Source organism: Delphinus delphis, chromosome 2, assembly GCF_949987515.2.
Source record: "Delphinus delphis chromosome 2, mDelDel1.2, whole genome shotgun sequence".
Taxonomy (NCBI): domain Eukaryota; kingdom Metazoa; phylum Chordata; class Mammalia; order Artiodactyla; family Delphinidae; genus Delphinus; species Delphinus delphis.
The window spans coordinates 159,465,925-159,489,785 of NC_082684.1; the positions used below are offsets into that span (position 1 = coordinate 159,465,925).

General features: G+C 38.0%; 1 protein-coding gene across 7 annotated transcripts in view; it reads right to left on the reverse strand.

Moving 5' to 3' along the window:
- The window catches only part of ACBD5 (acyl-CoA binding domain containing 5), a 36,298-nt gene extending 12,725 nt beyond the window's left edge, over nucleotides 1-23,573 (reverse strand). The window contains exons 1-10 of one of the 7 annotated variants that reach the window (XM_060006070.1): nucleotides 23,513-23,573; nucleotides 22,026-22,194; nucleotides 18,564-18,684; nucleotides 15,169-15,241; nucleotides 12,651-12,765; nucleotides 12,514-12,546; nucleotides 7,576-7,710; nucleotides 6,458-6,661; nucleotides 5,564-5,670; nucleotides 3,901-4,168 (exon numbers count right to left, since the gene is read on the reverse strand). In XM_060006070.1, coding sequence (XP_059862053.1) covers nucleotides 3,901-4,168; nucleotides 5,564-5,670; nucleotides 6,458-6,661; nucleotides 7,576-7,710; nucleotides 12,514-12,546; nucleotides 12,651-12,765; nucleotides 15,169-15,241; nucleotides 18,564-18,684; nucleotides 22,026-22,101 — 1,132 coding nt within the window. In that variant the 5' untranslated portion in view covers nucleotides 22,102-22,194; nucleotides 23,513-23,573. Of the gene's footprint in view, nucleotides 1-3,650; nucleotides 3,725-3,900; nucleotides 4,169-5,563; nucleotides 5,671-6,457; nucleotides 6,662-7,575; nucleotides 7,711-12,513; nucleotides 12,547-12,650; nucleotides 12,766-15,168; nucleotides 15,242-18,563; nucleotides 18,685-22,025; nucleotides 22,272-22,382; nucleotides 22,499-22,598; nucleotides 22,755-23,512 lie in introns of those variants that run through there. The other 6 variants (XM_060006072.1, XM_060006066.1, XM_060006071.1 and 3 more) reach the window with 6 other exon arrangements.
- Between the last annotated feature and the right edge of the window lie 288 nt (nucleotides 23,574-23,861).

A 23,861-nucleotide genomic window follows, 5' to 3' on the forward strand; every position in this document is an offset into this window, starting at 1 on the left:
ATTTGAAGTGGTCATTCCTGAACTCAGCTATTGGTCTGGAATTTACACAGAAAAAAAAAGTGGAAGTCGAATTTCAGGCTTAGTTTTTTCCTGCATCCTTAAGAGCTTGACATATTCTGTGATGGTCTGTCAGTGGGTTCTGATGGTGCCAGAGAACTACTGCTGTCTCTGCTCACTTTACTACGTCCTTTGTAATACTCAGTGTTCAAACCGCCTTCACAAAGACAGGAGTATCAGCCCATTCCCCTGTACGGGCCCCTGTGATTTCTGGGAGCCGTAGAGAGCTGTAGGTGGGTAAAGTCAGATTTTAAACAGGAAGCGTTTCATATAAACAATTTTGTTAAATTACCTAAAGAAAGAAACCTGAATCCAAGGTTCTAGTAATACGTTGTGACCTTTTTCTTAACTAAATATTCACAAATTTGTATTTTTTCTTGTAAAGAGGGGCCCTCTGCCCAAACTGTATAAGCTGCCTTTCTTGAATAAATGAATGACTTGCATTTCTGCCATGTCAATTCTCTTCTTCACTGTTTCTAATGTATTTATAACTTATATAACTATGACTTATGCCTCCAATTTTCCCCCTACCTATGCAATTTCCTTTTTTTAGGCCTTATCATCTCTGCTTCGATCTCCTATTTGTAAGTGTTTATATCTTTATTGAGTGAGGAATACTGGTTATCTAAAATGTTCTGTTTTCTGGCATATATATTCTTCCAAAACAGATCTTTTGTTTGCATCCTAAGTGCCTTTCCCCCTCTCCACTCTCCTTTTTATTTTTTCCTTGTCTGTAGGATTTCTACATAGTTCCCAGGTCAGTTTTTATCAGCTTGTTTATCTATGACACAGGCACCTCTATCAATCTACCTAAATAGAGTGGGTTTCCTGCCACATTGACATTGCCCTACTGGTATGTAGCCCCAGACCTGACCTTGTAGGCTTGATATCATCAGTGTCTGCTGCTTCTATATTAGGCTCTTCTGAGTGGGACTAGAGGTAGGGGCTGAGGTAACCGGGGAATTGTTTTCTATTCTCTTTCTTTGTACATTGTGAAATGCCCTGTGTTGGGGACTTTTCCTGGATCAGCGATATATATATATAAAATGACATATATATTCAAATGATAGATGGCCTTATATTTCAGATCCTTCCTCCATATAAGAGGCCAGATGGCCTTTGGCAGTGACAGAGAATTATCACTGAGCAATTATCTCCCCCTGCCTCCCTCAGTGTCCTCAAGGTCAGAACTAGAAGAGGGAGGTCATGTCTGAAAGCAAACCCCAGTTTCTTCTAGCTCTGGCTGTGGTTCTGCTTGTCCCCAGGGGAAGGGGAGACGGGAGGGTATGTGAAATTCGGTGACCTGGACACTAGGCTACCCAATCCTCCCTGTATCTTCTCTTTTTTTTTAAGCCTCTGTGACAAGAGGTGATTAGTTCCATCAGATTATGCCCCATTCTCCAGCCTCCTTCTCAACCAGAGGTGGAAGAGAAAAATAATAACAAGTCTTACACTCATTCTGGCTGTGTGTCCAAAAGAGTTCCAGAAGGACACTCCGAGTCTTCACCCTCGAGCCACTATGGCTTCCAGTCTGCTTCCCACTAAATTGAGAGGTTTGTTTCAAAATTTCACTGACTCACCTTCATTCTCACTGCTTCTATAGAGAACAGAACTTCCTATCTATTCTAGTTTCTTTCTAATTGTCCTGTCTCTCTGATACTTTGCAAAGTTTATGGTACGAGGATGAGTCCCTTATCTAGTTGCTGTTGCCATATTCCTTGATATTTTTTTCTTCTTTTTTCTTCATTTAATTAGGTTGGGGGGGGACATGTTATGACCATCATACACTTGACTATCTTACCCTAGGGGTCCCCAGAGCCTGCTTTTTCCCTACTGCTTTATAATATACTATCAAGATTTATTAACCTATCCTATATTCAGAGCACATAAAAGTCCTGGCAAAAGGAATGTGTGTAAAAGTGTAAGGATATTAAAATAATATAGTATTCCACTAATTAAAGTTAAATGTGAATTATTAGGAAAGACTCCCCAAAAGCACTATTTTTTTCCTTTAGGTTGAATTTTGAATGAAGGGATAGTCAAATATCAACAAAGAAGAGACAAAAGACTATGCCAAACGATAGGAAAGACATAGACATGGAAGGGGCAAGCCGGTGGTGGGAGTGGGAAGATTTTCTTTACTTATTTGAGGTAGATGCTAAAAAGGAGAGTGATGAAAACATGAGGATGATAACGTCAGGAAGAGCAAAGGACAGGTTGAATCAAGTTCCATGTGAAGGTGAGGAGTGTAGGCTTTATAGGCAGACCTATATATATATATAGGCATATATACAGACAAAAAATACTGTATATTCTTCAATAGGAAGAACGTGTCTTAGTAAAAAAAAAAAACAAAAGAAAAACAGAGAGATTATCCTGATCACTTTGAGAATGTATTTAAATAGAAAATAAGAACAGTCATACAAGCTTAAGAGGTTTCTGAATCAGTGAAAAACGAAAAGCTTGGCCTGGCTATCAAATTGGAAAGGAAGACATTAGAGAGAATGAATTACAGTTTTATCTGATGGACCAAATGTAGAAAAGGGGAGACAATGGTGACAATAAATAAGAAATACAGTCCAGAGTTTCTTGCCTGGGTGTCATAAGGGTAACAAAGAAAAAATTAGCATCTAGAATTATGAGGTTCCATAGGTATCATGGTACACAGTTTGATAACTACCAATAAGATTTACCAAATTAATTATGTTAAGTAAGGTTCTCATTATTCTTAGTTATGTTTTTGTCCTTACACTCTCATATAGACCAAAAAAAGTATATTAAAGTCTCCTGAATATTAATATGATTTTCCCTATTTCTCCTTATATCATCTGCAGATTTTGCTTTTTGAAGTGTTGATGTTATATAAAATATTAACAATTTTAAGTCTCTACTGCACACCTTAACATTACAAGTGGCCCTCTTTATCTTAATGCTTTTTGTCCTGAAATTAATCTTCCCTGATATCAAGATTACTAACCTTGTCTTATTTTAATGTGCATTTGTGTGAGATACCTTTGCCTATATTTTTATTTTTTACTTTCTGTAGACTATAGCATGAAGTTATGCTTTGCTTTGTGAACCAATCCAAATACCTTCTTCTTCAAGTAGGTGAGTAGAGCCTCTTTACTTGTACTGCTTTCACAAATACATTTGATCTTAAGTCTTTTATATTATGCATTGTTTTACGGGTTTTAAAAAATGTTTTACTACATGGTTTGTTTTCACTGCTTTTTTAAAAATGTGTATTTTTTTCTGATAAATTAGAGGTTTGTTTTTGTTCAAATGGCTGTTTTGACAGTACCTATTGATTCCTTACTATAAACAACTGTAAATTAATATTCCTACTTTTCTTCCCCACTCAACTCTTTATTACCTGATCACATTAATATTCTTAATGTTTCCCTCTGTACTGTTAAATGTTCTTTTATCTCTATTACTTGATTTATCAGCTTGAAATGATGTCTTTTGACCTAAGCGGGGAAATGGGAAACAATAAGGAATTCAGATTTTCACCTATAATAGGAAAAAAGCAGCAGCACAGCTGGAGCAATCAGTGAGCGTTCAAGGAGGTGATAAAACATAAATTTGGCTACCTTAAAACACTGCATAAAAGATGTGGAAGTAGACATATTTTCTCCCACACCTTCAAAGAATACACTGCTATGCCCTGTAGAGTCAAAGGAGAGAACCAGACATAAAGGAAAATGGTCAGATGTTCCGCGAGGATAACTTTCAACATTCCCTTTGCAGAGGGACAGTCCTGGTGCCTCTCCTATCTAGAACCTCCCCATTTCATTAATTCGTTTATAAAGACAGTGAGAACAAAAAACAAGTGCTACACACCTCTCCCTCTCCTGACGTTAGAGAATTCCTCACTTTCTCCAGCCCGTTTCTCACGGTGCGGCGCTCCACTGTTATTCCCGCCATCCTCTCCTCCATGCTTTACTTCACCTTTGCCTTCCACTGCTGCCGCCTGTGTGTCTCCCCTGTTGCCATTCCCAGGAGATACTTGAACATCTTCAGGAAAACCAGAACTTTCCAAGGGCTGACTGGGATTACCACCCAAGTAATAGCGAAATGGTCCATTGTTTGACGTAAAGCTATCTGAAGACTACAAATGTAAAGCATGTAGTTATACACCACAAGGTTTCCATGACAATAGAAGAATGATTGGTTTTATAAAGCGGTATTTTTTTAAAGTTATTATAGAAAATATTATTTTTCTAAAAAATGTCTTCAATTCATATTCTGCCTCCCATCTGTAGGGGAGAAATGGGATAGAGATGATTTATACACATCTCAGCAAAGAACTGAGACGTTTGGCAGTGAACTGTGCTCATGACTCAGTTATTCATCCAAGAAACATTTTAAATATCCAGAGTTACTGTATTCAAAAAGCACTGTCATGAGGCTTCCCTGGTGGCGCAGTGGTTGAGAGTCTGCCTGCCAATGCAGGGGACGCGGGTTCGTGCCCTGGTCCAGGAAGATCCCACATGCCGCGGAGCGGATGGGCCTGTGGGCCATGGCCGCTAAGCCTGTGCGTTCGGAGCCTGTGCTCCGCAACGGGAGAGGCCATAACAGTGAGAGCCCCGCGTACAGCAAAAAAAAAAAAAAAAGCACTGTCACAACACTGTAAATCAATTATAATTCAATAAAATAAAAAAATAATTTAATTTAATTTTAAAATAAAATAAATTTAAAAACCACTGTGTTAGAACAGGGGTGGGGAAAGACCAGGGGGAGGATGTAAAAACAACAAACATAAATATAGCCGTCAAAACCACCCTGGTCGTTATCAGAAAAAGTTGTCAAAGAGAAAAATACAAAATTCATGTACTTTTAATGGTTTTCCAAATGTTAGTTTTCAATACCAAATCTTAATTAACTGAAATTTGAAAAGTACTTCCACTTAAAATTTCAGTCCAGGGCTTCCCTGGTGGCACAGTGGTTGAGAGTCCGCCTGCCGATGCAGGGGACACGGGTTCGTGCCCCGGTCCGGGAAGATCCCACATGCCGCGGAACGGCTGGGCCCGTGAGCCATGGCCGTTGAGCCTGCGCGTCCGGAGCCTGTGCTCCGCAACGGGAGAGGCCACAACAGTGAGAGGCCCGCGTGCCGGCAAAAAAAAAAAAAAAACTTCAGTCCAATGTATTTAGTCAATGTGAAGAACAGATTTATTTGTTTGAAATTATTCAGTCTTCTTGACTGTTATCAATGTCTCAAACATAAGGACTAGCATAAGGAGTTCACTTTCTGCCTCCCATCCCACCTCTCTCAGAATATTTATAACTGTAAATACATTATAAATTATAATATTTAAACAGTTTTGAATATTCAGGAATTTTATATATTTTTTAATTCACAAAAAAACAAAATACAAATGTTTAAACATGTTAGAGGTATGTTTTCAAAGTGGTGAACAGCATATACATCTGTTATTAACAGAAGTTATGCATGGAATTCTGATATCACTTTGAAAATTTACCAATTAAAAAATGTCATTTTTACCTCTTCTTGTCCAAATTGCTCCATGGAATCACAGTATACTTCACTGTCTGAATCACTCGTCAAATGCTGAATTGCTGAAACATCTTCAACATGATCATCATTTACATCTAAATATATACAAATGTCCGGGTAGAATAATTATTCTCTATTTGAAGACAAATGCATTTATTACATTTTCAAAATTTATCTGCTCTATATTATTTTCATATTGGGAGATAAATTTGATTTACCATTTCATATTGGGAGATAAATTTGATTTACTTTCTTTTAACTTACCAAAATTTTAAATTTAGTCAGTAATTTTTATGTAAAAAGATTACAAAGTATTTTATCATGGAATTATAAAAAGACACTGTCCAGATCAAACTTATAAAAACCTAATAACTTTATAAGAAAAAACTGACTACCGGCTAGGACCCTAAATTTGGGACGCAACTGTGCACATTTGGTTGTTATATTAAGAAATGGTATTTCTTGGTTTCTCTAGTGAATTACAGCAATGTCAATAATTCACTGTATACACACTATAGGCTCACTCCTAGAGCCGTAACTTTTGAAACGACTATACCTTATTTTGCTGACCTGAGAACAAAAGTATCATATAATTAGAGATGTGAGTTAAAAGAAACATCAGTAATAAAAGTAAAAATTTCAAAGATTTTATTTTAAAATTCCATATAAAAACACAATAAAAATATTTCAAGAAAAATATAAAAGCCTTGGCCCTATTTTGGTCTTTCAAAGCTATAAACCCTTATAATATTAATAAACCTTAACATGTTACTGAATAGAGGTTTTTAAAATTCTCAACAGCTCCTAAATATCCTAAAATTATTAAAAGAATATATTATTCATAAGAAAGAAGCCAGAGAAACAACTTTGATGTGACAGTACCTTGGTGAACGCAGACAGCAGTTTCTTCCGTTTGCTCCAAGTTTTGATCTGCAGATTTTACTGTCTCAGCACCTCTGCCATTCAGGGAAGGACTGGCATGAATGTCGTTCTGTACACCCTGAACAAAGCTGTCTTTTTCATAGCCATTAGTGAGAACGATTTCCAAGTTCTTATGGTCTGCAGATTTCTTCATCATTTTCTTATCTTTTATGTGAAAATGGAAAGATTCATAAAAATTCACTGTAGGAAAACTTCTGTACACTATGTTCTAATATCAGGTAGTCATTTCCCCAGCCTATCATAATCCATTTGAAGGGCTTCCTACGTGGATCAGAGAGATGGGGTGCTCCTTAAAAAGGGGTTAATTATATGCTGAGAGCTCACCCAAACTGTTGGTTTCAAAACTGCTTCAGTTCCCTGTGAATCTTCTAGAACCCCTTTTAAGAGATAAATCTCTTGAGGTCTTTTCACTCTTTCGGGCATAGGCAAATTGCTCTATGAGACCCAGCCATATATAGGTCTACATAGCCAGTAAAAAGAGCCTTCAAAGAAGGTATTATTTGTCAGCCTTTACTGGAAAGTGAAGGCAAAACTAAGCTGTATGGCTTGTTTTAGTGTCTTTCTGCCTCCCCTTTCTAAACTAGTCTCCCCAAGAATCACTGGTACTCTTACTCACAAGGCCCCCCTAATGCAGAACCCCACGATTCCAATGTTCTCTCTTCATCAGAATCTCTGCTTGCATTCTATTCTCTGGAATCCATGCCATTCTTGACAAGATACTGAGAATTTAACTTGTCTCCTTGGTAACATACGCATATTTATATTGGAAACAATACCTTAAATGAATACATTTCTAATGCAGCATTTCAGGCTTTACATCTAGAGGAGTGGCCTATCCTTGTTTGCCTTCAATTAACATCAACCCATCTATGCTTACGGTTGGCTGTCCCTGAACTCTGTAGTAGAGCCTCTTGGTCCACAACGAACCTGGTTATAGGGTCAATAGCCCACATCCCTCCACGTGCCCTAATTGCACGCAATGCCAAATAAGTCCAAACCTCTCCATAGCCTTTCGCCTTAGTTAATGTAGAGTGATTAGCTCATAACCCAAAGATTACCGCTATCACTTTGTTCTGCTCCTTTCACGCCTTCCTGGGCCTCTTCTTCCTCAGATTCAGCTCCACTATCGCTGCTTTCAGCTTTACCATTAAGAGTTTTGGCATTTGGTGTAGAAGTTAGAACATTACCAAGATCTAAAATATGAAATGACCATTTAATCTGTAATGCTATAACACACAATCATGTTGTAATTTTAAAATAATACTGTAATTCACAAATAACTAATAAAATAATCTTGAAGTAAAATGTTAGAATTTTAACATATAATGAACAGTATTATTTTCTTTGACAGTAAATATATGTACATTACATTAATTCCTCCAGTTATCAGTTCACAACAAAATGATAAAGCTATCTTAAATCCTTTCTGAACAAGACAGTGGATAAATTATTTTAAGGTAACATCGATCAAAATGTAAAGTTAAGAGATGATCTTTAATACACAGTAAATGAAGAGACAGTTGCTATAGGCTAGCATGCTGAAAACATACATAGCCTTGGCCCTAAAAGCAATCTTATCAATATTATAGTTGGACTACATTAAAAAGTTTTTTTTTATAACTTTATTTATTTATTTATTTTTGGCTGTGTTGGGTCTTTGTTGCTGCGTGCAGGCTTTCTCTAGTTGTGGCGAGCGGGGGCCACTCTTCATTGCAGTGTGTGGGCTTCTCATTGCGGTGGCTTCTCTTTGTTGCGGAGCATGGGCTCTAGGCACACAGGCTTCAGTAGTTGTGGCACACAGGCTTCAGCAGTTGTGGCTTGCAGGCTCAGCAGTTGTGGCTCACAGGCTCTAGAGCGCTGGCTCAGTAGTTGCAGTGCACGGGCTTAGCTGCTCCGTGGCATGTGGGATCCTCCCGGACCAGGGCTTGAACCTGCATGCCCTGCATTGGCAGGTGGATTCTTAACCACTGAGCCACCAGGGAAGCCCCTAAAAAGTTTTTTATCCTTTTATTACCTTTAGGGCTTCAGGTGCACAACTTACATTATTATGCCTTTACAGTTAAGCTTTTTTAAAAAAAAGCATTAGTAAATGTGATTAATCACTTAAAAAGGCAAATTGTCCTATTACCCAAAGTCATACCTTGAGAGTAAATACATGGAAGCTTCTCAAACATTAACATGGATAGGAATCACCTGAGATCTAGTTAAAAGGTTAGGATCTGAATCAGTAAGTCTGGGGTAATCTAAGATTCTGGATTGCCATAAAGCTCCAATGTGATGCCAGTGCTGACGGTTACTAGACCCCATTCTGTGATATTGGGAATTATAGTTCCGTAACTCTGAGATACTGAAGGCATCCTAAGTGGTTCTTGGCCAAAAACAGTGGTCTTCCTCCATAAACTGCTGGGCTTTATTTTCAATTATACAAGTCCATTTTGGATGCTCCCATGCATCCCAAATAACATATAAAATCTCCATTCATCTTAAACAGTCAGGCCTATATTCTTATTCTTATTATATTCCCTAATTAGTAGAACTAAGGAGTAAAAATTCAACTCTATCATAGGCATTATGGTCTATTCTCTCTTAGAGAATCATGATGGCAGCATAGCTTTTGGATCTCCCTTACTCTTTCCCTGACAACCAGAAAATAAAAAATAATAACAATTGACAAAAAAATAAATAAAAAACAGAAACACTCACCACCCACAGACACCTTCAACAAAACAAAGCATCAGGGAATCCCCAAAACCCCCATCAAATGGATGGTTGCAGCAAAACTACTTGACAGCATCACAGCAGCTCTGTGACGAGAGTTGCAGAAAGCACAGAGAATTACTAGTAAGCCCTACTCAACATCCAAAAATCAATGTAGTACACCATATTAATGGACTAAAGGATAAAAGCCACAAGATTATCACAACGGATGCAGAAAAAGCACTTGACAAAATCCAACACTCTTTCATGAATATAACGCTGAAGAAATTGAGAATACAAGAAAATTTCCTCAATCTGATAAAGGGCATCTAAGAAAACTCACTAGAATCATAATGTTAAAAGACTGAATGTTTTGTTGCTAAAATAAGGAACAAGACAAAGATGTCTGGGCTTCCCTGGTGGCGCAGTGGTTAAGAATCCGCCTGCCAATGCAGGGGACACGGGTTCGAGCCCTGGTCCAGGAAGCTCTCACATGCAGCAGAGTAACTAAGCCCATGTGCCACAACTACTGAAGCCCGTATGCCTAGAGCCCAAGCTCTGCAGCAAGAGAAGCCACCGCAATAAGAAGCCCGCGCACCTCAATGAAGAGCAGCCCCCGCTCGCCACAACTAGAGAAAGCCTGCACACAGCAACAAAGACCCAACGCAGCCAAAAATAAAATAAATTAATTTTTTAAAAAAAGGACAAAGATGTCTGCTTTTGTCATCTCTATTTAATACTGTACTGGAAGTTCTAGTTAGGGCAATCAGGCAAGAAAAATAAATAAAAGGCATCCAGACTGACAAGGAAGAAGTAAAATGATCTCTGCAGATGACATGCTCTTATACATAGAAAATCCTAAGTAATCTACAAAAAAACTATTAGAACTAATAAATGGTCAAGCAAGGTTGCAAGATACAAGATCAATATAGAAAAATTAATTGTATTTCTACAAGCTACCAACAAACGACTGAAAAATGAAATTAGAAAATTTAATTTACAATAGCAGCAAAAGAATAAAATAACTAGCAATTGAAAGAAATTAAAGAACATTTAAGTAAATGGATTAGAAGACGATATTGTTGAATGACAATACTTCCAAAAGTGATCTATGATTCATTGCAATCCCTAACAAAATTCCAGCTGGCCAGTTTTGCAAACACTGACAAGCTGATTCTGAAGTTCATAGGGACATGCAAGGAATCAAGAATGGTCAAAAATGGGAATTCCCTGGTGGTCCAGTGGTTAGGGCTCTGCACTTCCACTGCAGGGGGCATGGGTTCGATTCCTGATCAGGGAATTAAGATCCCGCAAGCCGTGTGGCACGGCCAGAAAAAAGAAGTATAGTCAAAACAATGTTGAAAAAGAACAAAGTTGGAGAGCTTACACTTCCTGATTTCAAAACTTACTATGTATATATATTCTGAAAAAGCCCATGTGACATAGATAATCTGTTCTACTGGACCTAAACGGCTACTTTTAACAAGATTCTTTATTTAAGAAACAAACTCAAGATTGCAAACTGTCTTGCAAGTTGGCAATATCTTACAAAATTGGAAACACTTATCTAACGCCCACATCCTTTGATCCAACAATTATATTTCTAATATAATTTCTTACAGATATGCTTACACATATGTAAAGTGACATTTGTACATGGTTACTTTCAGCAGCATCTTTTGAAGATCAGAAGAGGAAACGATCTAAATTCCATTAGAGTGGTACAGGTTAAATAAATTATGGTATAGGTCCGCATCCCTTACAACTCTTGGATCTAGATACAATTTGAAATCCAGAGTTTTCTAATTTTGCAAAGGTCATATACTATACATAATGTATAGTATATGACACCTTCAACAGAGTCTAAGGTGGCTCTCACTAAAAAAAAAAAAAATTAAGATATTTGTAGCAAAATATAATAGCCGTACAAAATAGGATAAAAACTTAAAATAGCCTCATGTCATTTAAGGTCAAGGTTTGCTCCTCCTGGTAATGTTAGGACAGGTTTTGCTCTCAAACGGGTTATCAAAAAAGCTTTATCAAGCCTTTTGAACTCTTAAATTATAGCTAAGGGATTATGGATCTGAGGCTTTATTATCATTTTTCACTCTTCCTTGTTTTTATAGCTATAGTTGTTTCAACATTTGCCTCTGGCAGTCAGCTGGACACAACCAAAGCAGGTCCTGATTTATTCCCCTCTGCATCCTAATAACACACTTCACAAACAGAAAACATTTAATTTTTTTTCTGACTTGAAAAATTATGAATTATAAAGAAGATTATTTGTTAATATTTGACCCCTCTAGGTAGACAAATCAGAAACAGAGGGTGTGGTACAGAGTTATGCCCAGTAAAAGTCACCATCAGTTACTGTGGCGGACACAAACTGCAGGCCTTATGACAGAACAGGAAGATTAATATTTTGATCAATTAGTAGAAGATGCCTTTTGAATGGAATGCCAGGAAAAAAAAAGGATGGGCAGGCTGAGTTTTATTTAAAACATATATAATTGTCATTTAGAATGACTCTTAGGAGCTCATTTCACTCTATTTTCTAAAACAATTTAAAGAGCAAATGTTTACGGTTAATACCAGCAAATCTGCAGATTATTCAGCTCCTGCTAGTACGTAAAAAGATAAGACTTTCAATTTGTTACTGAGAACATGAAAACAGAACTCTAAAAAAAAAAGACCAAGTGAGGTGAATTCACTGACGTCTTGTTTTAGCTAGCTACACTAGAGTTAAACCATACTATAAGCATATTCACTTAAAATTAGCTAGCAAGTCATTTCAGCCATAGCAATATAATAGCTAATATAATTAATAAATCAAAATAGAAAATATGAATCATAAAAATAAAACCATGAATTCTGTTATAATTTTGTATACAAATGAACCGTCTGTCATGTTTTAATAACCTAAGGGTAAAAATTACGGTTTATACCAACAAGCACCTACTGAATAGCACAGGGAACTCTGCTCAATATTCTGTAATAACCTAAATGGGAAAATAATTTGAAAAAGAATAGATACATGTATATGTATATAACTGAATCACTTCGCTGTACACTGAAACTAAACAACATTGTTAATCAACTATGCTCCAATATAAAATAAATTTTTTTTTAAAACTCTGAAAAAAAAAATTAGGGTTTATAATATTTTGGAAGTTTGTGCAATGTATTTGCTTGAAAGAAAACTCTTGAGTGAAAAGCCCATAAGTTATACAAATTTGTGCAGAGTTCTTTTGGCATATAAATTTTAAACCAAAGTTTCACATGGATTTCATTATTCCTACCTTCTAAGTATTTAGAGATTTTCTCCACTCGGACTGGCATGTGAAAGTAAAAAAAAAAAATTAGACATATAATATAAATATTAATGCATGCATAATGTATCAGCTGCTGAACGAAAAACTAGGTAAAAGAGTCCAACCTGAGGTTAAATCAGAACTTCTGCCACTCTTTTTGTCTTCTATAATTTCATAAAACGGACCAATGACATGTAGCAATTCTTCAACTTTTTCAGTCATTGGCATAGTTTCAAGAATCTGTAATCAAAAGAAACAAATCCTGTGAAAACCAACTATTAATGTGATCCACACTAGCACCAAATAATATATTTATAATTTACTTACCAATAACTTTGAGATTTGAAGTGCTTTTACAGACTCCTGAAAGTATCTATGTTAATTACATATTGATGCCTATACCACCCTAGGAAAATTTCAAGTAAAGATTTAAAAGCGTTCTCATTTTCAAAACTATTTTACATAAGCTTCGTGTAAAATTTTATACAATAAGCTATAGATTGTGCATTAAGCACTAAAGGCCCTAATGTAAAATAAAATAGAAAATTGTGGGGTTAGAGTAAAATTATTGTGTGTTCTTTAACACCAAGGTAGTGTTTTTAAAAGGGTGTTAAGTAAAGTAGGAAATGGCAACCACTTTCAGACATCTTCATAACTACGGGCCAATTTAGAATCATCAAGTTTAAAGAGCAAGGTAAATTAGGTGAAAAAGTATTCAAATAAAGAACCATCAACTGATGACTGACAAAATAAAGTATTTCTATATATGGAATATTTTGCAGATATTAAAAAGACTATGATTAGTTCTGTGTGTGCTGACTGGAAAAATATAAATTTTTTTTTACAGGCAAAAAGCTAGCAGCTGCACAGTATGTTTAATATGATACCATTATTCGTTTTCTTTCTTTTTTTAAATAATAGGATATATATATACACACGTCTTTTCTGTATCAATCTACAACATACAATTAAAAGTAATTACCACTAAATAGTTAAAATGGAGGGAATGAGGAAAGATTATAACAATATTTAAAGAAAAAAGAATGTTATCAAACCAAAGCTGTACATTATTTTCTCTCTCTGCTTTTGAAAGACTCCTTTGTTCTGCTACTGATACACTTAACAGCCAAAAGAACTACGCTCTGACCTCTTTTATAGAAAAACAAAGTCCACCAAATAAAAATTGTGAAAATGTAACAAAGTGCACAACTTTGAGCAATGTAGAAGACATTAAAACAAAACAAATTACTCTGAATCTACCAAATAAAAATTACTACAGAGATTAATACTATCAAAGCATCTGGCAAAAAAATATTCCTTTTTTACATATTTTCTCTATGTTCAAAGATTATTTAAGATTATTATACAGATCTAGATTTCACAACTTCTGATCCATTACCAACATATCAATACAAATGTTCCTTTATAAAAAGGCAGTAAGATCATCTTTAAAAATCCATGATTTCTTCATTAATTTGCTCCTTGAAGAGCTAGTTAATAAAGAATGCCCTCTTAACTAGTTACCAGAGAAACTAAAAGCATCCTTGTCTTATTCTGCTTCTGAAGGATTTTTACATTCACAGAAAAATGCTTGTTACTGATAAATCCAGTGATAGAAACATCTCAACTTATGAGTCAACACTTGTATGAGAATACTGTTGGGCAGTCTTTTTACGTATTTCTCATAAAAAGTTTGAAAACAGAAATGTTTTCAAGACAGCCCAGTTAAGTCCCACACTCCTGAGTAAGGGAAATCAGTATTTGAAAAGATTCCTATCTATATACTTTCTGCAGAAGTCAACGATAGAGAAAGATAAGAAAGATGAAAAAATGAAAACACGGGACTTCTCTGGTGGCACAGTGGTTAAGAATCCGCCTTCCAATGCAGGGGACACAGGTTCGATCCCTGGTCCGGGAAGATTCCCACATGCCACGGAGCACCTAAGCCCATATGCCACAACTGCTGAGCCTGCGCAGCCCACAAGCCACAACTACTGAGCCCGTGTGCCACAACTACAGAAGCCCACGTGCCTAGAGCCCATGCTCCACAACAAGAAGCCATTGCAATGAGAAGCCCGCGCACCACAATGAAGAGTAGCCACTCGCCGCAACTCAAGAAGGCCCGCGTGCAGCAACAAAGACCCAACGCAGCCAAAAATAAATAAAATAAATAAATTTATTTAAAAAAAGAAAAGAAAAGAAAATAGCATGTCCCCACAATGTGACACATCTGAAGGAAAAAACATTTACCTTAAGATGAACTTTGATGAGACAGATAAAGCCCTGATAAGCTCAATAATCTAGATTCTATATTCTAACACATTACAATCTCTTTGTTCCTAAAAACAAAGCAGCTAATTTGCTTGATAACAAAACTAAATCAAAGCTGCTCTAAATAGGGACCTCCCTGGTGGTCCAATGGGTAGGACTCTGTGCTCCCAGTGCAGGGGGCCCAGGTACGATCCCTTGTCGGGGAACTAAATCCCACATTCATGCTGCAACTAAAGAGCCCACATGCCTCAACGAAGATCCCGTGGGCCACAGCTAAGACCTGGCACAGCCAAAATAAATAAATAAATAAATATTTTTTTTAAAAAACTGCTCTAAGTAGTTTTATTTTCTATTGTGAATTGTTTTCCCTACCTTTTTCATTTCTTCAACGTATGCAATCATGGCTTCCTCTTTGGTCATATCACCCAATGAACTCCAAGCATCCCTAGAAATAAAAATATCCAATTAACTACAGAAAGACACCTGATTTCAATTGCTCAGAATACAATTTATAGTTATTGCTATAGGATCATTAATTTAAAACAGGCTTTACTTAAAGCTATATTAATGTTTCCAAAGGATCTCTTTAAATGCACCACCTTGAAGAAAAATATCACAGTGAATAAAATGGCAAATTAAATAGTAGCTAAAACTAATTAGTATAAAACCTATCTATAGATCATAGATTATAGGGACTACATTATATAGTCTCTATAATCTCTATATAGATTATACAGACCATAGACTTCATAATTATTTGCTAAGAACTCTTTAAAAGTCTTTATATCATTATAAATAACAGTGACAAAAATGAACATTTTAGAAACTACATGAACTGTCACAGTCATGTTTCAAATGAACAGAAGTTTTGGTTAATTTTTTTAAAATAATTTATTTAATTTATTTATTTTTGGCTGCATTGGGTCTTCGTTGCTGCACGTGGGCTTTCTCTAGTTGTGGCGACCAGGGGCTACTCTTCGTTGCGGTGCGCGGGCTTCTCATTGTGGTGGCTTGTCTTGTTGTGGAGCACGGGCTCTAGGCGCCTGGGCTTCAGCAGTTGTGGCTCACGGGCTCAGTAGTTGTGGCTCACGGGCTCTAGAGCGCAGGCTCAGTAGTTGTGGCGCACAGAATTAGTTGCTCCGCAGCATGTGGGATCTTCCCGGACCAGGGCTGGAACCCGTGTCCCCTGTATGGGCAGGCGGATTCTTAACCACTGCGCCACCAGGGAAGAAGCCCATGCCTGCATTCTAGAGCCCACGCGCCTAGAGCCCATGTTCCACAGCAAGAGAAGCGACTGCAATGAGAAGCCCGCGCACTGCAATGAGGAGCAGCCCCCGCTCGGCGCAACTAGAGAAAGCCCACGCGCAGCAACAAAGACCCAAGGCAGCCAAAAGTAATAAATAAATAAAAATAAATAAATTTATATTAAAAAATAAGAGTCGAACACTTGAAAAATGGAAAAGGTTTCTTACCTCTAAAAAAAAATGAAAATGTGAGGGGCAGGAAAATTTTAAAGTCTCAAATAATGAGAAGAGCCCTTTGAAATTTTTGCCTAAAAAGAAAACCTCTCAATTTAGAGACACTTTCCAGAAGCAGTTTAACTCCACCAAAGGTCAGTTCTGAGGAAAATCGTTAAGTAAATAAGTTTTCTTCAAACAGCTTAAGTAACATATTGCTCTTACATTTAACCTAATATGACTAGTCATAAAGATCTTAGAGAAAAGTACAGGACTAAGAAATCCTCAAAGATGAGGTATCACCTCACACCAGTCAGAATGACCATCATCAAAAAATCTATAGACAATAAATGCTGGAGAGGGTGTGGAGAAAAGGGAACCCTCTTGCTCTGTCGGTGGGAATGTAAATTGATACAGCCACTATGGAGAACAGTATGGAGGTTCCTTAAAAAACTAAAAATAGAACTACCATATGACCCAGCAATCCCACTACTGGGCATATACCCTGAGAAAACCATAATTCAAAAAGAGTCATGTACCACAATGTTCGTTGCAGTTCTATTTACAATAGCCAGGACACGGAAACAACCTAAGTGTCCATCGACAGATGAATGGATAAATATGTGACACATATATACAATGGAATATTACTCAGCCATAAAAAGAAATGAAATTGAGTTATTTGTAGTGAGGTGGATGGACCTAGAGACTGTCAAACAGAGTGAAGTAAGTCAGAAAGAGAAAAATAAATACCGAATGCTAACACATATATATGGAATCTAAAAAAAAAAAAATGGTTCTAAAGAACCTAGGGGCAGGACAGGAATAAAGACGCAGACATAGAGAATGGACTTGAGGACACGGGGAGGGGGAAGGGTAAGCTGGGACAAAGTGAGAGAGTGGCATGGACTTATATATACTACCAAATGTAAAATAGCTAGTGGGAAGCAGCCACATAGCAAAGGGAGATCAGCTCGGTGCTTTGTGACCACGTAGAGGGGTGGGATAGGTAGGGTGGGAGGGAGACACAAGAGGGAGGCAATATGGGGATGTATGTGTATGTATAGGTGATTCACTTTGTTATACAGCAGAAACTAACATACCATTGTAAAGCAATTATACTCCAATAAAGATGTTAAAAAAAAAAAAAAAAGAAAGAAATACCCAAAGGAGTTTAAGAACTTCCAATGCAGGGTGAAGAAACTTAGCCATCAAAACATGTGGCTCTTAAAGACTTACTCTGCCAATTAGCACACTCTGTTCCTGACATACATGACGTATGGTCATGTTAGACATCAGACATCCTGTTAGACATTTGTCACCTCTTCAATAGTGTTTAAGAACATCAAATGTTACTCAACTGGAAACATGGCAGCGGTGTTCTGTGATTCTATTAAATATATTAAAAATGAAATTTCTATTCAAGTACAGTGGGACAGGAGTGACAGCTTAGAGAAAAAGTAAGGCAGAACCTGAGTCATGCTCCTAGTTATTTATTATCTCAATAGCTCAAAGCAAACAAGGTCACCTGACAAGCAAGAGGTCACTCTTCTTCTTGGCAGGTAAAAGAGGCAGGAGAGTCTGTTTAATATAGTTTGGGACTTTAATATAGTCCCTTTAATATAGTTTGGGACTTATTCTTGCCATAATAAAAAGAACAAACTCCATAAAAGGAAACACTAATTGAAAATGCTCTTATATCTTTGATAAATCTACCTCTTTTGGTTTTATTGTCTTCTTTTCTTCCCCAAGACCTTCCTATTTGTGTGAAATTGTGTTAAGAGCACACAGAGGGGGCTTCCCTGGTGGCGCAGTGGTTAAGAATCCACCTGCCAATGCAAGGGACACAGGTTCAAGCCCTGGTCCAGGAAGGTCCCACATGCCATAGAGCAACTAAGCCCGTGTGCCACAACTACTGAGCCTGCGCTCTAGAGCCCGCGAGCCACAACTACTGAGCCTGCGTGCCACAACTACTGAAGCCCACGCGCCTACAGCCCACGGTCCGCAACAAGAGAAGCCACCGCATTGAGAAGCCCGCACACTGCAACAAAGAGTAGACACCGCTCATTGCAACTAGCGAAAGCCCACATGTAGCAATGGAGACCCAACGCAGCCAAAAATAAATAAAGAAATTTATTTTAAAAAAAAACCCTTGTTTAAAAAAAAAAAAAGAGCACACAGAGGATAAAAATGTATCCAGTACCTAGAATACTTTGTGCACAGAATAATCCATAACCACATAAGTAACAGTCATATGATAATTATGTCATTAAACTCAAAATTCTTTCATAGCTCTCTACATAAAATTACCATTTATATCTTCCAATAGGATCCCAGAATCCAGGCCTTGATAGTTTACAGGGTCCTTCAGTTGCCTGCTTATAAAAGCTATAGAACTTGAGCATCATTTCATTTGTTGGCTGGAATGAACCTATTGGAAACATACATTAAGTAAGATCACTTGGAGAACACAATTGATGAGCGAATGCTTAGCTTACTAACAGTGATTTTTTAATATTTCATTAATAGTTCAGATAATTTATTCTTATTTTACAGAAACAAAAGTTATGGCTCAGTTTATTTCTTTGATTTGAAAAAACTCTGAAATTTTACACTTTAATAACAACGCCTAATATAGTTCAATAAATAAGAGAATAAAAGAATAAACATGTTGTAGATGTAACCAAAATAACTGGCAAATGTCATTTAAAAAAAATAAAATATAGAATAACTGTATCATGCAACTGTAATAAGGTATTTCTATTAAAAAATTGTGACAAACCACACTGACTATAGCACAAATGAAAGTTAAATGTATACTCTGCTTAATAAAACTGCAACAGTAAGAAATTCAACTTCTCTTGGCCAAATTTCCGATTTCTCAGAGGATTAGGAACTTTGGCTAAAGCCAACCAGTGTGTACTGTGATAGAAAAAGAATTAATCCAAGATAAAATAGATTTCTCACTTCCTACCTCCATAGTTTTGGACATGCCAATTTTTTGAGGATCAGTCTTCACATGTTTCTAGGTTATCAATAAACTTTTTTATGTTTAAAGTTTTCAAATTGTTTGAACAAATGCTATAAGTTGCAATACTCTTAATGAGAGAGAAAAATTGGAATATAAATGTTTTATAATAACTAACTGGCTAAATAATTATGATATACATAAATTATGGGATTATTTATAACTACCGCCCTTAAAATTTTTACTGTAGAAAAATATAAAAAATAGCATGAGAAAAGTTTCAAGATCTACTATAAAATGAGTTAAACAGCAGTTTAAAACAGCATACCCAGCACAATCCATTTTTACAAAATAAGTACTTATATACTTAAAAAGCAGAGTAGAAGGAAACATGTCAAAATGTTAAAAGAGGATAGATATCGCTGTCATAGGCATATAGATTACTTCTAGTTTCTTTTTTGCTTATTTGCATTTAAAAAAAATTTACATTTATTGTGCATTACTTTTGTTCCAAAATTTATTATAAAAACAAAAACTAAAACTGTAAAAAGATGTTTTTAAAACTTCACAGATTGCATAATAATCTGATAACATGTAGTAATCAAAAGCTAGTAGTTTATAAAAATTGTGAAAATTACAACACAGACAAGCTGAGAGCTGGTGTTTCAGTTTTGGCCAGGAGTGAATAATTAATTCCAAAATCACAATAATAAATTAGCTACACAATATATGCTCATTTAGGAATATCCATTAGATGCAGTGTTTCAATGATACAGTCTTTATATAGCAGAGGGGAAAAAAATGGAGAAACTATAGTTAAAAATGGTTACCTATTTAAAAAAAAAAATGGTTACCTACTTAAATGACACAAACCTAAATTTAAAACATCAAAAGCCTCATCTCATAATATCTTCAGTAAGTCAATCAACTGAGATTTAAAAGTTTATTGGTTAAGGTGAGTAACATATACATTAGGTTAAAGCAAAAACTAATAACATATATTGAATATATTCTGTGTATAAGACACTAGATAAAGTATAGTCTCTATCCTCAAAGTGCTCACACACAACATCTTACCGAAAAATCTGAACAAACTTTTTGGCCAACCCAATACATTTGATATGTATGTGTTTAAAACATAATATAGGAAAATAAATTTCTAAAGGTCAAGGGCATACCAAACATAGGTGCTATAGGATTCATTATAACTTTATGCCATAGATAAAGATTAAGCAACAAGCAACATAAAAACTATAAGAATATCTGCAAAATAATCCAGGACAGATGACAAAACTTAAAAGTTTTACTATAAAACTATTTAATGATTCATTATAACAATACTTCTGCTTCAATTATTATCAGTTTAGTTTCAGGAGATAATAGTACAGTACTGAACATTGCCCCACCCAGCTGCCCTTTGGCAGAGGTTCTTAACTTGGCAATACCTTCTTAAATGTTATATAAACACAAACTGTATTTACACTTATATGGGTTTCCTAATGAGTGATATATGGTGTCAGCAAAGATAGCAAACTATCATCAAGTCTAGCTCTATCAATTTTCAAAAAATATAAAAACGTGTGGTTTAGAAGTAAGGATGAAGGTACCATTTAAACAAAACTCTTAGAATCATGCCTTCATGTAAACTCTCTTCATCAGACATTTAAAAAATCAATACCTAAATAAGTTCCTATGTTATTTCTCTACATTTTGTTCATTCACTCTTCTTTCAATTCCTCATATGTCCTCCAATTTGGTGTTTGAGATTACAAAAGGAAAGCTATTTTGTGTATATTTGTTTTCAAAACCTTTTGTATCTGCACTTAATGAATGTTTGTTAATAGTATTGAACATTCATTACTTAGCCAAATGATAATTAATGAAAATAGGGAACATGACATTAAATACTATAGTAGTATATTAGTGTTATATTCAGTTAATTTTACACTCTGGAACAATGATAGTAGTTAAAAGTATCATTAAAAAAATACACGTTTATTGTGGGAAAATACACGTTTATTGCAGAAAAATATGAAGTGAAAAGTCAAATTCCCCCTTTCCAAGCCTCTCCACCGAAAAAATATTTGAATAACAGCCTTAAACTTCCCAACATTTGTCAAAGACATAAAATTACAAATTCAAAAAGCTCTGCAAAACCCCAAACAGCATTAATATGAAGAAAACCATACCAAGACAGATCATAATCAAACTGCTCAAAACCAACGATAAAGAGAAAAATCTTGACAGAAGCCAGAGAAACGACAGGCTAAATATGAAAGAACAGCTCCAATGACTTTTCATCCAAGGTGCAAAGGTCCCATACGAGTATGAAAAAGAGAACACTAGGACCATAGAACAGGTATTTTTTTTTAAGTAATAAATATATACGTACTTTTAAAATAAGAGAAATCGTTTTACAAATGAATATAGTTGTTCTTTCCTTTCTTTTCCTTCATATCAAAAGTTTTCAAAAAGTAGACTTTATGAGTATGCGGCCCTAGGCATCCCCATCCCAGATTTTTTAAAAACATACCCAAATCCGCAGTCATTAAGGGACTTTTCTTTTCGACAACAATATAAACTGCTTAAAATCTGGATAATATATTTGTCTCAGGCTTGAAAGATCAGCAGGCAATTAATTCCCATCCGACACCTCCCCTTCAATTACATGCCTTTTCAACGCAAAAGAAGAAGTAGGTTAAATAAGCAAGACTAGAAGCAGAAAGAAGGCTAAAGGAGGTGAGATTCAGAAACTGGGGCCTCAAGCCTCTGCAGAAGGCTTGTCCAGCCGGGCATGCACGTACCATTTTTCGGCAAACTCTGGATCACCTTCACCGCCGCCTCAAACCGGGTTTCATGCACGGATCTCGTGTCCGCCATCTCCAGCCTCCAGCGCCGGCCCCGGTCCCAAGGTCTGTCGGCTGGAATCAGGCAGCAGCAGCAGCACCACCTTTCCCAGGAGCCTGCATGAAACTGGAACATGGAGCGCAGCCGCGGATCAACATGCCCAAAGGGAGGAGGACCCGGAGCGCAGCTGGTCAGTTCCCCGTGGCCCTGCCCTATCCAGGCCACACAGTCTGAGATGGCCCGGCTCCTTCCTCCTCCCCGGGGCGTGACCTAGGCTGGGGAGGCCGGGCCGCCCAGACAGAAAAACAACTCACCGAGAGGAAGAGCATCTCTAGCAGAAGGCGGAGGGGCCCCGGGCACTGGTGGTCGCTGTGCCGCTGACCCACCCGCAGGACCCTGGCGGAGCGGCCACACCCCCCATCCCGGCGAGGTCCGTCTGTCCGTCCGCGCCCTCCCCGCAGCCCCGCCCCAGAGTCTTGGGGGGACCCACTCTCTACCGCCACCGTCGCCGCGCAGCAAACTCCACCCACCCGCCCAGCAGCCTTGGCGATGACGCGCGCCGTCTGTCTGTCCCTGGAAAAGGGCCGGAGAAAGCGGAAAAGAAGAGCAGCGAGATGGATCGGCGGAGGGCCCCGGGCTCGTTGTTTGAACAGGCCCGACCGATGTGTCGGCGCCAGGGCAGCCGAGGCGGGGTTGCAGCGCGTGTAGGCACCGCTGGGCAAAAAAATGACTGTGGTCCCCAGCGCCTGTCCTCTCTTAGGTTAAGGTTTGAGAAGGGTGATGGGACTTAAACAAAGAGCTTTAGATCCAGAGAGACCTGGTGCGAACCTTAAATTCTGCCATTTAAGTTCTGCGACCTAGGGCAAGTTACTTAGCCTCTCCAGCGGCAATCTTCCTAACACCCGAAAGGGTAGATGAAAGGATTAGGGATGCTGGATGGAGGTGCTTAGCAGTGCTTGGCTCGCAGGTCTTTGACAGCTTTAGCCGCCCCGAGACAAGGACGTCCGAGCAACAACCAAAGGAGAGGGGAGGTTGCCCGCTACTTAGACTGGGCGGGGGGAGGGAGAGCACCTTCCCTTGCACCAACCCCGACTTCGATCCCCAGGGATCCGGGCTCCGTACAGCTCCAGCCCGAGCTAATGGGCGACAGGGCGTGGGGGAGGGCCGAACGAGGGACCAGTACGGATCATCAACCCTAGAAAGAGGTACCCTGGGCCTTCACCTTTCTAGCACATCGCCCCGCGTCCTCAGGCATCTAGGAAGCGCCCCCAGGCCCAAGGCGGGGGTACTGCTATAGGTTCTGGGGGTGGAGTCCTGCTGCCCGGAAATCCCAAAGTCGCCAGGTCCCTTTGTCAGTTCGGGAGGGGTTAGGAGGGTGACTAGTTTAAATCTAGGCGCAGACTCTAAGTTACTCTTCCCTTCGAGCCGCAGTGCCGGCATTTACCTTGGTATTGCCGGGCAAGGCCTGTCCGGTAAGGTCCCCGACGCCCGCCCCTCGCCCTGCCCCGCGGGCTTGTGGGAAATGTAGTCCCCGTTCCGGGCGCTTCCGGACACCTCCCTCTGGCGGCGGGCGTTCCTCCCACTTGTTCCGGTTCGTTTTCTCTGTTCCGCAGATGCTGGAGCCGTTGCGACGGAAGTCCCGCCTTGCTGCTGCGTCGCACTTTGTGCTACTTCAAAACACCACATCCGCTTCCAGCCAAAGGGATAGACACTCAGTGGTCCTTTCAGAGGTATCCAGGTGGGGCTGGACTGGAGTGGGAGAGCTGGGATTTTGTTTCTTGCTTCTGATGCTT